Genomic DNA, 15660 nt, shown 5'->3' on the forward strand with positions numbered 1-15660 from the left:
GCGGGATCGTCGCCGTGAAGCAGGAGACCACCGTCGAGCTCGCCGGCCTGGGCCACGGCTCGTACACGATGGTCGACTCGACGACCTTCCTGAGCAGCCAACAGCAGAGGGTCAGCAACCCATCCGAGGACGACGAAGTGCCGAGTCTGCCCAGTATGTCCCATGCGAGATGTGAGGTTGCGTTTGTGTCCCTTTGCACGTAGCATGCTCTCGTCTAATCCCCCCGCCTAGTCTATGCCGAAGTTTCGCGGGAAAGTTGTGGAGGACATCGAGGAGGTCGGCGGAGCGATGGGGATTAAGAATCGGGAATCGTGACGAGACTAAAGACGCGAAAGAAACAATCGGCGGGATTTTTTTTCGATGCACACGTTTTAAACACGTCTCTCTCTCTCTCTCTCTCTTTCTCTCTCGGGACGATGACGCTCCGAAAGCAGCGTGGGTGTTTGTCAAATGCAGATGACGTCTATGGAAAACTATCAGAGCAATTTCATTAAAGCGTAGTATCGTCCCGGAGAGGCATGTATAGTATGTTGATATCGTATAGAATTTTTGGAAAATTTCGCAAGGTAGCCGGGAATGTTTCGTTAAAGTCGTCGTAATGATTTGTAGAACACGTCCTTTCCGTCGCGAAGTAATATTTAAATAATATCGTAATATCATACACTTATCGTATGTGTCCAAAAAAGAAGAAATGAATAATAATTCACTTACTAGCAATGCAGCGCTACCGTGAAACGATGTAGTGCGATAAAATTATTACACGGCGGTATTTTAATAGGATCTTGAGGAAAAGGGAATTTGCTAGCAAAATTCATTAATCAACTCGGCGAATAACGCGCGGCGCACCTTATGAAAAATTCATAAACGGTTATTCAAAAATGGAAATTACTTGCCCTTTTGTGTGTTACAAGCTGCGGCGCCGACTATGCTCACTCGCTAACGCGATAAAATTACTCTAAGTGTTTTAACGTGTGTATTTGAATGCGCGATAAAAATGAAAAACATATAGGTCGGTCCTCCGTAGCTCCTCCCGGAAACTCGAATGTTCACGTCACGCCGCGACACATTATGGGGGCTCGTGTTACTTGTACGTACACATCAATTTCAAACGATATATATATAAGAATATATATATTCTTTCACGCTTTCTGTTATGGTCGCGTGCTTTTTACAATCGCGCTCGCATAGCGAGATTGCAGAATTTCGCATTCATGAATATGTGTCATCGCGCACTTGTATATCACCGGCTTTACGAACGCATTCGCAGACTCTGTGTTTCTTTGCCGTCAAATTCTTTTTACCGCAAAATTTTGCCGATTTTCGCATAATAATTTCGCATGGCCCGTAATCGCGCAAAATATATCGAGTTGATGCAACAGTTTCGTTCCGTTTTCAGTTCCTTGCTCGGAAATCCCAGAATCTCTACGAGCGCGGGATCATGCAGCTGTCGGAAAAATGGCAGGACACCGAACGATACGACGCACACTTGGTTAATTTTATTTTAAAATAGATAAATGTTTACATATACATTTTGACTAAAAAGCGGACTTTTGTTCGAAAAAAAAACTTTCGCATCAACTCAATAAACTCAACAATATGTTATATAGACTCAATACGTATATTTGCAATCTCTTACGCCGAATATTTTTTTCCACAAAAGAGAAAAGACAAATAATTTATACGAAAAAGCGTAAGAAGGATAATTCGTTCGGTAATTACGTGAAATAATTTGCGCAACGATTACACGAAAGTAATCTGCGCAGGCAGAAGTTAATATGAACCGCACGCTTGCGTACCGTGCCCTTCTTCATCACGCTTGAAACCTACTCGAAATCTTGGTTGGCTGAATAAGTCTTTCCTCGTTCTGCCGTTTGTCTTTCTCTCTCTTTCTCTCTCTCTTTCTCTTTCTTTCTCTCTTTTTTTGTATTAAACACGTCACACGGAGCGAAAGAATTACGAGCGGGAAATCCGCTGTGGAACTTCGCAGATCCAGCACAGATCAGCGAGCTTCTCTCGAAGACGATAGCGGACGCGCACGCGAGGACGTGCCTGGTGTCAACGGAACAGATCCAGGAGTCCTTCCGGAAGCCCCAAGACCTCTCCAGATTGATCTACTACAAGAACATGGCGCACGAGCAGCTCTGGCTGGAATGCGCCCAGAAGCTGACCACCGTCATCCAGCAGATCATCGAGTTCGCCAAAATGGTCCCCGGATTCATGAAGCTCTCGCAGGACGACCAGATCGTTTTATTAAAGGCCGGTACGTAGCCTGCATATCTTACACGATCTTCCAAAATAATCGCCAGTAAAGCTTTATCGTTCTTTTGCGAAGGGCTTTGAAGAGTTTCCGTAAGAACGTTAATCTTTGCAAATTAATTATTCTGTTTCTGATCTTTAAGTGCTACAGGTAAGTATGATCGCATTTATCCTGTGTATTTATCTTACTCTCGGTATGTACCGTTAGAATCCAATTTTGAATCCAATTTTAGTTTTTGAATTTCTTTCTACACAGCTCTCTCGGGGCAATTTTAACCCTTTGAGTGCTATAGACGCATATATGCATCTAGCGAAAGCTATCGGTGTGAACTATGGACGCATATATGCGTTTAGCCCCACCTGGCGCGCGGTTTGACTGTCGCCGGCGTGGTTTGCGTCGTGCGTAAAATTAATTAAAATAATTAATGTTCGAAAATAACTTTCTTATATTATTCAAGTAGTTGCGCCTTGCGTATTCAACAGAATTCACTTTAGCGAAAAAAATATTCCATCCCCAGCGATCGAAACCGCTAGGCGCGTCCACGAGGATTGCTTACGCCGGAAGTATTCAGCACTCAAAAGGTTAACTATTTATAAGGACTGTTATTTTACGGCTTTTATTTTTATGACTATTGCTTCTTCTAAATCTTACAAGAAGAGCCAAGAGAAAATATACTAATTTTTCTCTAAGTGAGAAATAAATTAATCCTTTAATTTGATATTAATATTTAATACCGCGATGCTATACTGAGGGTTGACAAAAAGTCGGAAGCGACCTGATGTTTTCCTAATCATTACGAACTTTCTCTCTCGGTCCTTCCTCGATTTGTCACATTATTATTCTTTAGTTTCGTCGAAAAATTAATTTGGCACCGGAAGTTCCCTGAAAAGTTCATTGATCTCGTTTTTTTTTCTTCATAATGTTGACGAATTAGTGGATAACACCGTAGCCGCGATAACGAACGCGTTAATGTCTCTTGTTTTGTTCGCGCAACAAAGATAACGCTTCCGCCTCGGTTTTCTTTTTTTTTTCAACGGGATTAGATAAGCGAAGGCGAAGAAGAAAGACGCTGCGCGCCGCTGTGTACCGGCGCGGAGTATGCTGATATCCTATTAAAATGTGACAGGTTCCTTCGAGTTGGCTGTGCTACGAATGAGCAGGTACCTAGATCTCCAGCAGAACTTCGTCCTGTACGGCGACGCCCTGCTGCCGCAGGATGCGTTTTATACGACGGATACAGCGGAAATGAAGCTTGTTTCCTGCGTGTTCGAACTGGCCAGAAGCGTCGCCGAACTGAAGCTCACCGAAACCGAGTTGGCGCTCTATAGCGCGGCTGTTCTACTTAGCCCTGGTGAGTGACACGAGAGCGCACAGGGGTGCCCCATCCCCTCACTGGCGAGGAGAGGGGGGATAGAACTTTCTAAAATTATAATCAAGAAGCGCAGTTGTATCTCGCACTTAAGGTAGTTGGTCACGGACGAGCCATTTTCTTAGGAATTCTTTTCAATTTTTATTTTTTATTATTATTTAGCCACATGTTGATGGAAATACTATTTACACGTCTATCAAGTTAGAAAATGAACGACCATTCGGAAGCTGAGATATTCAATTAAAGATAACTTTTAATAGATTCCTCGAGATTAACGATCATTAGTACGACCAAGACATTAGTTTTCTTTGGAGCATGCCAATGATGAAATTTGTTTGGATGCAATAAAATGTATGAAATTTGAAGGAATCTTTCCAGTATACTCGCGCTACCAAAGTCGCGCGAAACTCGGCGATGAAACAGACACATATCCGGCGAAGTGAAATTCGAAATTGAACTCGTCTGTTGTTCGAGATCTCGCATCTCTCCGAAACAGTTATCGTTATCTCATATTCCTATTCCCCCCTGCGGTTACGCAAGCGGTACGCGCGCGATGAGTTCACTGACTTAACACGGCGCCTTGCGTAACAATCCACAGATCGACCGGGACTGAAGGGCCTGGCGGAGATCACGAGGCTGTCGCAAGCGGTGATCAGGGCGCTGAGGTCGGAGCTCGATCGGAACCACGTGACGCCGATCAAGGGCGACGTGACCGTGTGCGACGCGATCCTCGCGAAGATACCGCAGCTGCGGGAGATCTCGCTGCTGCACATGGACGCGCTGGCGAAGTTTAAGCGGTCGCAACCGCTTCTCGAGTTCCCGGCCCTCCACAAGGAGCTCTTCAGCGTCGACAGCTGAACGAGCGACGCGGCGCGGAGCGTCGTTCCGGCGCTGCCGAGCGGACAGGAACGCGAGTAGCGTCGCGGACCTTGCTCGGTCAAGGTGAGTCCGACCGTCCCGGAAGAGAGACAGAAACAGAAAGAAAGAAAGAAATACCGATGGATTTCGTGGCCCGGGGAAGCGGAAAGGTGGCGCGACGCTTCCTAGGAAGAATCCGCGCGAGCCGGCGAGCTCGCAGGCGAGAACGATCTCGATGACGAAGGGGGCGAGCGAGCGAAGGCCGACGACGAATCGATCGATCGATCGACCGTGTGCGTGTCGGAGACACGCGTCTTTTGTCGCGAAGCGATCGGACGAGGTTGTTACCAGCAACGGGACAGAGGCAGCGCGCGAATCACGGCAGTCGCTTACGTTCAGCCGGTTCGACCGCGAGAGTCCGCGGAGAGACGATTGGAGACTCGCGGTTCTTTTCACGCGAGTACTTTTAAGACCATTTCTATCGAGCGGCTCGAGCTCGGACAGGCGAGAAACGACGATGTCGGCTGATGCGTATCGGGAGATTCTAGGATTTAATTCGCGCTATTTTTCACGCGTAAGTAAAGGATATTTTCGTATTCTGTCTCGTCGAGCTTTTAAACAGGCGTGGTAATTACGGAATCTTTCATTGACTCAAGTAGAACAAGTTTCTAAAAGATTTCTTAAAAACGTCTGAGACGTGCTATTTTTTTTTTTTTTTAGATATCTTTGGACAACATTAAGAGGTCTTTCAGAAATTCGTTGTTGTGAAAATTGTTGTGCCCGGGGAAATATTGAGACACGTGTATGTTCTTTGTTCTCTGAAAATTGAATTTCCAATCAAATCGCGTGTAAGATGCTGCACAGTATAAGCAAGCACAAAAGAATAACAAAATCAAAGTCACTCTGATCGATTCATAGAGAGTACAAAATGCAGAAAACAACACATAGAGAATTTTTTGCGGTTATTAGTATTTCTAATCATTTCTCTCTCTCAACATACACGATATATGATACGCAAATATTAAGACAAATTTACATTTGATACATAATCATATCCAGATGCACTAACTAGTAAAGAAACGGTTGATATATTTTCGATTCGGCAATACAGCTTCCGTCAAGGTGTAATAAATGATCGGCCGTCCGATATCGCCGTTTGTAAAATCGCATGTCCGAGTACCGACGTATTAAACATTCGGGAGTTCTACATCTTTATACTGTATATACATTTTTTCATTTTTTCACACATACACACGCGCACACACACACACACACACACAAACTGCACGAAAGTAGGATTGAGCGAGACTCAAGAAAAACAATGAAAATAAGTGAACTCCCGATTGTGTACGTGTTTACAAGTTTTTTTTAATGATATTCGATTCATGCGACGAACACGACGTAACAAACGGTAAGACGCCAGTTTTAACCCTTTAACGATGTAACGAATTACATATTTATTACTAGCCAGAGTTATTGTTTTCAAGGAAGTTAGGAAAAGATCCTCGATCATATCTGCCTTTTCACACTTGCACTCTACAAAAGTAAAATAATGCGAGAGATAAAGAGAGATTTGGTCAAAATCGGATATAAAAATTACCTCATTTGCTATTAACGATTGTAATTTATTAATTATCGTAATTTAACAGTAATTTTAACAAGGTGACTGCTGCAAAGAAAATCATAGACGAATTTGGACTCGTGAAATCCATCGCTGGAAGGGTTAAAAGCGGCGAGATAGAAAATATTGATTTTTGTAAATTGCTTATACGGTTACCAACAACCTTTAATTCGAAAACAGATCGCTCCTGTTTCTCTTTCGGAAACGTCCTCGATTTTACGATCCTTCAAAAAGACGATAAAGATTTGACTTTCCTTTGCCAGCAGATTTTCACAATTTGCAATAGCTATTATAACGTGTCAAATTCCTTTTTTCCTTTCTTCTTTTTTTAATCGGATCTTTACTGCGCAAACATTATATTTTTGAAATTTTTTAAATTAACGAGTATTTTATGTCGAAGGATCAATATCGCCAATGGACGTCTTGAACGAGAAATCGAACTACAGTAACGGTGAATGAGTGGGATTTCAAATGGGAGAGCGAATCGAAGTTTTAATAAAAAAAAATCGTTCACAGAGAGCTCTTTCTGATATTTTTATCAATTCTATACTAATCTACTCTATCAATCTCCCCGAAACGTTGAAGAGGAGTTATTCGCTAACTACGATATTTTATATGGAGTAGGAACTTTTTTAATCCAAAAATCCGATTCCCACTCTTCGATTCCCATTTATTCGCGGTTGCTGTGAATCGGGTGGCTCGTATTTCGAACAATCAGCCTACCGGATAACGTATGCGGTTTATTTGATTTCGCTATCGAGTGTATATTGTAAAGCACATTAACTTATTTGTTGTTTTTTTTCGTTGTTAATCTCATTAATAATACTTTCCCCTTTATTTTAAATTTAAACACTAGGCTCTCCATAGGCGTCTAAGTGTATCGTAAGGTGCGTCTCGTTTGTAATGAGCGTAAAGGTTGTAGCCGATAATTCGCATGGATACGCATGTTTGTTTCTGATGTCGACACGAGTGGAAATTTATCGTCGATAATTGGATCTTAAATCACAAGATGTTCTAAAAAGATAAATATCGGTGGCAGGATCTTTTCAAACTCATACGTTAAAAAATTATTTTTAACACGAACTTACGCGTCTTAATGAGACGAATTTTATTTTATTTAATTGACTTTAACTCTTGACAAAATTTTTATTTAATTTTTTGTATTTAATTTTTTAAATATTCAAATCTTATTAATCTGCGCCTGTACATAAAATCTATAAATAGAAATAATGAAATCTTATTTCTTATTTAATTTATTCGTGTACATTCAATAAAAAATTTTGTGTTACAAACGGTCCACCTAATTTTTATTACTTTAACAAGGTGAATATGTTAAAAAGTAATATGTTAACGATTTGTTAATTTAACATATTTATTTATGAACTTTTAATATATTTTTAGTGCTGGAGTAATGCAAAAATTTTAATGGACCGTTTGCAATACAAAACTTTCTTACTATATATTTTATTGTAACAAAATTTAAATTAAAATAAAAGATAAATTTTCGATAATTACAAATGTTTCGAGAGGAAACCCGAGATTCTTCGGATGATCTTTGCCATTGTTACACCTTTTTGGGACATTTCTGTATTTCTCGCTCGCCAACGCATAATGAAATTATATTAAACATCTAGCTTGCTACACCTATATTGTTGTATTACACGAGGATCTAGTTGTTGAACAAATTAGCGCGTCATCCTTTCGGATCGGAATGTTTGGCCTTTCAGTCGAATTACATGTCCGGTAGGCTCTCAAGTATACGTCACGATAGACTGTCTTAGATAAAAATATCGAGTGACGCCTCTTTTTCGAGAGACAACCTTATTGCTTGCCCGTTCTCGGTCGAGTGATTCTTCCTAGGAAACGTCGCGAGCACGCTTCATGTGTATCTAGGGGAGCAGGGAAAATAATACGGGGTAATAGAGAATGACGCGAAGACAAAAACACATCGAGCTGACTAGAACGCCGGTACATGGTCTCGCCGATCGTAGGCACAGTCACGTTTTTGGAAATTTATACAGCGAAAATATCGCAATTTGACCTTTCTCACTGAAAATTTCTCCGCTCTGGGCGGTTAACGGCCAGAGAAAGTCAAGTATAACTTCGGCAATATAATTGCAGCATTCCTTTTTTCTTCGCAATCGAAGAAAGTGCATAATAATCGATGCATAATTTACTAATAAACGGTGAGAACAGAAGTAGTTTAACTATCGTTAAGTGTGCATGTAGCGGTACGTCATAATTTCAATCCCGTCTCGTCACTCGTTTTCCACCGAGTTTCGAATTAGCATCTTCGTCGTGCATTTGTCGTGTGGAAATTTTGATAAATCTTCGGATAATTATACACTCTATCTGTAACGTAAAGCCTGATACCTGATGAGCGGATATATATGTACATATATAAGCTACATAAAGATACATACATTACTTAGTTATTATTCGTTGCTTGTCCTTCTTCTCAGTTTTCCTCTGAAGGAAACGCGACAGAAAGATAAGATCGCAAGATTGGCACCCGCAAGTTGGCGGGTGAATTATCACTTTGTCCGATCGCACGCGTAGATCATCTACTGGCGTCCGGCGTATCGCGATTGTCCCCACGCGCATCCATCACAACGACGACGACGACGACGATGATTACGATGACGACGACGACGACTACAATGACGACGATGACGACGATGATGATAATGATAATGACGATGATTAACGTCAAGAAAACACAACGTACACAACTCGTCGACTGAATAGTTCTATATTCACGGTGCTTACGACAGGGAGCAAACCAGGTACAAGCGTTGTTTAACCGTATGTTCGTCTCCTTTCTGTTGCAGATTATTTCCTTCGTAATGAACGTATTGGGCCTTAAATAAACATAACATTGTTATATATAAAGTATACATAAAGAAAAGCAACATAAAAGTATATACAGAAGAAATATAAATATAAATATAAATATATACATAGTGTGAATGCGTATGTGTATACACACGTATACATACACACACACATACACACGCCCACACATACGGACGCGTGCACGCCCGCGCGCGCAACACGCGTCCCACCGACGCGGAGAAGTGTGTACACATACGCGTATCGTTATAAGATATTATTATATAGACGGAGAAAAACCGCGAATGCGTGCGAAGCGAGCGAGCGAGCGAGCGAACGAGCGAGCAAGCGTAGAAAGAGAATGTATGTGAATGTGTGTGAGTGAGAAAGTTCAGATCGGAAAGTATGAAAGAGAGAGAGAGAGAGAGAGAGAGAGAGACAGAGAGTGAGTGAGTGAGTGAGAGAGAAAAAGCAGAGAGAGAGAGAGAGAGAGAGAGATCGGTTGTTACGATACATACATAAAGTATATATTGTATTAACTAAAAAAAAATCGAAGATAGTGGAGGGAGAGAAGAGAGGGCGAGAGGAGAACGGTGATCGACCGAGTCCCGCCAGGACAGTCCGCGGACGACGCGAAAATAAATAACGCGGTCGAGGACTGGCGTGCCCACCGCGGGAAGAGAATCTTGATCGGGCCGCTCGCGCGACATAGTGACCGATAATTATCGCACTGTCGAACACACGAGGGAGTTGACGAGAGCGGGCGAACCCTGCGAGAATAGCGTCGACGAAGGGTTAGAGCTTATTGCGGACGGCGAGGAACCGCGTCGATGTCGAAGTCGTGCGGCTGAGCGCGACGACGACGACGACGGCGATAATGACGAGGATGCCCTCGTCGCGGACCTTTCTCCCTTTTCGAACCGCCGCCGAATTCCGGTCGTTCTTCCCGCTTTTCTACTCTTCGTGACCGTTTGCCGCCGCCACTTGTACATACCGACCGTAGACGATCGAATTTATCGCGATTCAGCCGCACGTGTGGGAGCCGTGTGGAGCCGACGAGGAGCGCTCGGCGATTGAAGCGAAACGCGGGGATTTCAGGAACACATCAACGATAATCGCGGCTTCGTGAGCTGCGAGACGAGACGAGCTAAGCGAATTGAGAAGAGAAGAGAGACACGACGGAAGCGGAGTATCTGAAGTAAGTTAAAAACCGAAAGCGCGCGAGGGTCGGTAATAAGTAAACGACGAATAAGTGACGAAGGCATCCTCATCACCCGTCATCGTTGTGGTCGCTGATATGAGCCGCGAGACGATCGGATCTTCCTCTCTCCGCTCGTGCGGCCGGTGCGGACGCGAGGGACGCGCCCGTTCGTTAAATATCCGTCACTGCGCGCGGTTCTCACTAATCTCTAATCACGCGTAATGGTTCGCTCAATAACGTGGATTCGTCGTCTCAGCCCGGCGGGGCGGATGTTCAACGTGTAAGCGCGCGTCCTCGCGGCGCACGGTGCAAAACTCGAAGCCGATACTCCGCTACCGAGACTTCGTCGGCGGCGTCACCCACGCGCGTTCCCCCGCCGCCGCGACTTCGAGTAGTGATTCGAGTATAGTTCTCTGAGCTACTTTAGCATAAATACATATATAAATAAATAAATGAATAAATATATAAACATATAAATAAATAAATATATAAACACTATATATATGAGAGTATATTTCGGCGGTACGATCGAGATTCGACGGTCCTCGCGATATTATATTATGTGCACACGATGAGACACGTTAACGAGAGAAATCTCGTCCGCGGACCAGCCCGGCCGGATCTCACGGATATAACAGAGTAACACGTAACACACCAAGCTCACGAATCCATGCATACATACGTACATGCATACATTACGTACATACATTCACAGGCAGAAACAGACAGAATGAGAGAGAGAGAGAGAGAGGGAGAGAAAGGGAAAAAGAGTGAAAGAGAGCGCGAAAGAGGAATAAAAGAGAGTGAAAAAGAGGAGTGGAAGAAAATGAGAGAAAGAAAGAGAGAGAGAGAGAAAGAGAGGGTATGAAAGTGAGAGTAGGAGGAAAACGTTATGAATTGACGCGCGAATGCGACTTCACGGATGCAGGCGTAGATAGAGCTAATCGACCGCATTATGCGCGCGCATTAAAAAAAACGTTTTTGGTACTGTACGGCACTTGTATGACGCGTCTCTTTATACGTAAACCCATACTTCTTATATGGATAAAAAAAAGAAAAAAAGAAAGTGAGAGAGAGAATGAGAGAGCGAAAGCGAGCAAGAGAGAGAGAGAAAGAGAGAAAGAGAGAATGAGAGCGAAAGCGAGCGAGCGAGAGAGAGAGAGAGAGAGAGAGAATGAGAGCGAAAGCGTGCGAGCGAGCGAGAGAGAGAGAGAGAGAGAGAAATAGAGAGAAAGAGAGAGAGAGAGAGATAAAATAGCCCGTCGTCGCGCGCTGAGACACCCTCACGAAGCGTTTATATACGCACCGTCACCGGCTTTCCTCCGCTGTCGTCGATCGTCAGTCCGAGGATCGAGGCGCGAAATCGCGGTGGATTTTTAGTTTTTTACGGTTTCTGCTCGCCGTCGTGCGTCGTCGTCGAGACACTTTCGCGACCGTCCGCGTATTTTTAGATGAGAATTGCGTCGTTGGGTGCCGGGCCGATTAAAAAGTATTCGTACGCCTTCGTGTCGTTACTAAGTATAAAGTTATATTGTTATAAGAGGGCTGGAATTAAAAATAAAGTGTATTCGTACGCCGACACTCATTGGCTATAAATAACGCGTCGCGCATCGTTAGAGGGAGCGAGGAACCAATGAGGACGGGGATCGCGCGCGACCTGCGCGCAGTTTTGCGCTTTCGCTGTAAACATCCTTAACTTATTGTGCGCGCACGCGCGCGTGCGATGTTCGAATTCTTCGTAAATCTTCGAGAAGCAGGCGCGCTGTTCGTACGTCACGTCTGACTTCGAGAACATGCGAGACGTGAGGCCGGAGAGCTGAAAGGGGAGGGGAAAAACGAAGCGGAGTTTCCAATTGAATTGTTATTTATAGCAATGACGTGCGAATACCGATATTGTTTCATTGTATAGTGAACCTTTGTTTTTAAGACGTATATCAGAATATCGCAGCTAATTATGTAAACCCTAAACGGTATAACCGGGGTCTGACAGACCGTTTCTAATTGCAAAACGTTATGGAAAACCTTACACAGCGCTATTATTATTTGTTTGTATTTATAAAGTCTAATATAAATGAATAAAATCTAATTTCTTTTTCACACGTAGCTCTCTCGGAGCATTTATTATTTTTTTGTTTTACGTGTATGCGTGTATCAATTGGTTGTCATAAGCTACACCGTGTCCGTCGGCCCCCATTTACGTTGTATATACGTAAGTAAAATAGCTTATACTGTTTAGGGTAACGGCTTCCGAGACAATTATCACGCATTTAACCCATTATCGTTCCATCCATCGAGACTCGAGCTTCTTCACTGTAACAACTTTTGTTCTAAATATTTCGAAACATTTTCCGTGCATATTTTTAACTATTTGCCATCATCATCATCGCTAGAAGTTCATCGTAACTATTTTTGAAAATAGATACACATTCATGTTTTTGTTCAGCATAATATATATATAGCTCTATGAGAAAAATGTAGTGATGCATAAATATAATGATTGCGATCTTTATAATGGGTTAAATACACCAGTGTCGAAGCTGCATAAATTTGCAGTCGAATTTCAGCGGTCGCGAAAGTGTTAACAAATGTATTGCCGTTGATTCCCTACATCTCGATTTACCGCTCCATTTATATGTTTTTATATTTTCGATGTTTTCGATATCGGATACTAAGATTATTGATTACTAATTCAATATGTTGAGACATACAACGAAACACGCAGCTCGAACGATAACTTGTATTTCTCAAGTAGATATGCATTGACTTTGAAAATGAGATTATTATTTATCTTCTTAATGTTACCATGAACTTTACGCTAATAATTTAGTTACGATCATGAGGATATCTGAATTTTTTTATTCAGTACAATATGTTAGCTCAATAGAGAGAGAATGTTGACATTTTGTTATTCATGTTCGTTAAACTTGCTAGAAAATTGGAAAATATTGACTTGAGAGTTAAAACATAATTTTTAAATATTTAAGTCTATTCATACCTCTTATTTTACATTTTAAATTGAGCGTTAATCTCTTTTATTTTGTTTAGATTGTTAACTTTTTGGAACTTTGACTTTTCGATTTTTCAATTATTATTACGTTCAATTTTTAGATACTCGAGCTTTCGATCTTTCAAGTGTTTTGATCTTTGAGCTTTTCTTACGTCATTAATTGCCTCTTTTATCCTCGTGTCAATTGCTAGAAAACGAATAAAAGCTCCTTAAATTTCGGACTTACAAGTCCTAAAGTCATTGCAAGGGCAGCGTGAATGAAGAGAGGGCACATTGTGCTTTAACAACTGACTGAAATACCAATAGTACTAATACTTGAGATGTCAAATTACCATAAAACTCTCAACTAAGTCAAGTGGGCATAATTGTTTTCTTGTTTATTGTTGACTTCAAAGTGATTTACTTGTTACGAGAAACGGAACGTCTTTTAAAATAAGATAAGATTAGAAATAATTCTTGAGAAATAATCCGTGAGAAATAATTCTCGGATGCATATACGAAGTCAATTTTAAGGCGATGAATGGATTTTCGTGTACAGTTTCAGAATTGCGCATTCTTATTCTTAGCATCTCCGGTCGCATCTAAATTATAGTGTTGTTAATTTATTATTTGTTAAATTTATATTTATAACGTTAATCGATTTGCGTTCGATGTTATTCAGCACATTAAGCTCGTTTGTACGAGAGGAAATAATATATCAAGACATTATAAGACAGGCAGCTTCAATCGCTTTGTACTAATTTGTAGATCTCAAAAATGTTTACGTTACATTCTTACGTGATTATTTTCTTCGTACAGATTCGAATGGAATTTTTGATGTTTTCGCAAATTTTGGATTCGTTCAAAAATCACAGCGACTCTACGACTACGCTATTCTTCGGTGATTGATAAGACTTCTCGAACTTAGTGTAAAATTATTCAATAATCATTAACGCGATTCACATAAAATACGTTTTCCATCGGTTGGAATTAACGCGGTATTGATCTATTATCGATATTATTATTAAATTTGGATTTAATAATAAATTTGGTAATAATAAATTAGATATTATTAAAATATCTTCGAGACACGTGGCAGTAATTATCGCTTAGGTCCTTTGAAAAATTAAGCGCAAACACACTCGATGAATCGATTGCACGTTTACCATTAATAAAATTAATCGACAAAAGGAGGAGATTTTTATTCTTTTTCTTACCATTATTGTTGAGATCAGAGCAAATTTATTTCCGCGCAACACGACATACTATTACAATAAAGAGACTCGATATGCATCCGAGAGAGAGAGAGAGAGAGAGAGAGAGAGAGAGAGAAGATCGACGAGAGCGACGGTGAATCCGTCACGGTGCGCCGACTGACACGCTTTCGGACGGTTGCATATACTTATAGCGAAAAAAAAAAGAATTAAGAGAATGCATATTATTCTGCCGATTAACGAGTAAGTGCGTAGGATTCGTTTAACTGTAGATCGAACACGTACACAGTCACGTTACGCGCGAGTGCAAAATGCATACCATCTACGACCCTTCTTCGCTCACATCTCTATCCCCTTTACTCGAGAGCAACAAACACACACACGTACACACTTAATTACACAGGCGCATACACATACACGAAGATACACTACACATACACACGTACCCGTACACACGTACAATAAGGCGCAACACGTACACGCGCACGCACGTTGCAATTAGACGTTATTATCGCAATTTGGAGTTAAATTTTATAATATATAATATATAAAAAATATATATATATAAAATAAATAAAAGTTGACGGATAAATATAGAGTTATATTAAATATCTAAACGAAGGTGTGGCTTGTGTGTTTCTCATGTATGTACACATTATTCCCTTGATTGCGCAGGCAATCGAAAAATTTCCTTTCTCTTACGTCTTTAAATTAGCTTAAAACAAAAAAAAGGAAGGTATTTGCGCATCATAAAGGTTCTCGCTGTAAATTGTTTCAATTTTTTTTCTTTTATTGTCTTGTCATGTAGCTATTTTAATTATACTTATATTCTCTTCTCGTACGTTCTCATATATAATCTGTTTTCGACAAAGAAGATTTAACATGTAGAAACAAAAAATATTTAGCCCGCTATATTAAAAGTTATTTATAATATATATCGCTCAAATGCTTTCCTCGTTCATATTAATCGACGGAAAAACATTTCAAGAATTATTTTTAATTTACTTCAATGATTATTTCTCGCGTTTAACATTTAAAGAATAATTAGAATGATAATTGAACTGATTCATAATATTTGATTGAAAGATGTTTATATAGAAATTATAATATGATACTTAAATACTGATTTTAAGTGGGATGTATGTAGAACAGAAATTTTTTTCTCATTTTATTTCAGCTTTATAAATCTTGAAAAATCAATTTTTTTATAATACCAACGTGCGAAGCAGTCTTTTTTTTCATTCTGATGGCAATTTAAAGATAATTATAAATTATTACGATATATTTTGTTGTATGTGTGTGTGTATGGTGTGTGTATCTTG

The 15660-nt window shown here is 40.8% G+C and overlaps 1 protein-coding gene across 1 annotated transcript in view; it reads left to right on the forward strand.

Moving 5' to 3' along the window:
• LOC106743933 (probable nuclear hormone receptor HR3) overlaps positions 1–9031 on the forward strand; it is a 93846-nt gene extending 84815 nt beyond the window's left edge. Inside the window, exons 5-8 of the mRNA XM_014618288.1 lie at positions 1988–2260; positions 3384–3608; positions 4225–4568; positions 8937–9031. Of these exons, the coding sequence (XP_014473774.1) occupies positions 1988–2260; positions 3384–3608; positions 4225–4484 (758 nt within the window). The 3' untranslated portion in view covers positions 4485–4568; positions 8937–9031. The remainder of the gene's footprint in view (positions 1–1987; positions 2261–3383; positions 3609–4224; positions 4569–8936) is intronic.
• The last annotated feature ends 6629 nt before the right edge of the window (positions 9032–15660 follow it).

The sequence above is a fragment of the Dinoponera quadriceps genome, unplaced genomic scaffold, assembly GCF_001313825.1.
Source record: "Dinoponera quadriceps isolate SergipeBrazil2010 unplaced genomic scaffold, ASM131382v1 scaffold9, whole genome shotgun sequence".
NCBI classification, from domain to species: domain Eukaryota; kingdom Metazoa; phylum Arthropoda; class Insecta; order Hymenoptera; family Formicidae; genus Dinoponera; species Dinoponera quadriceps.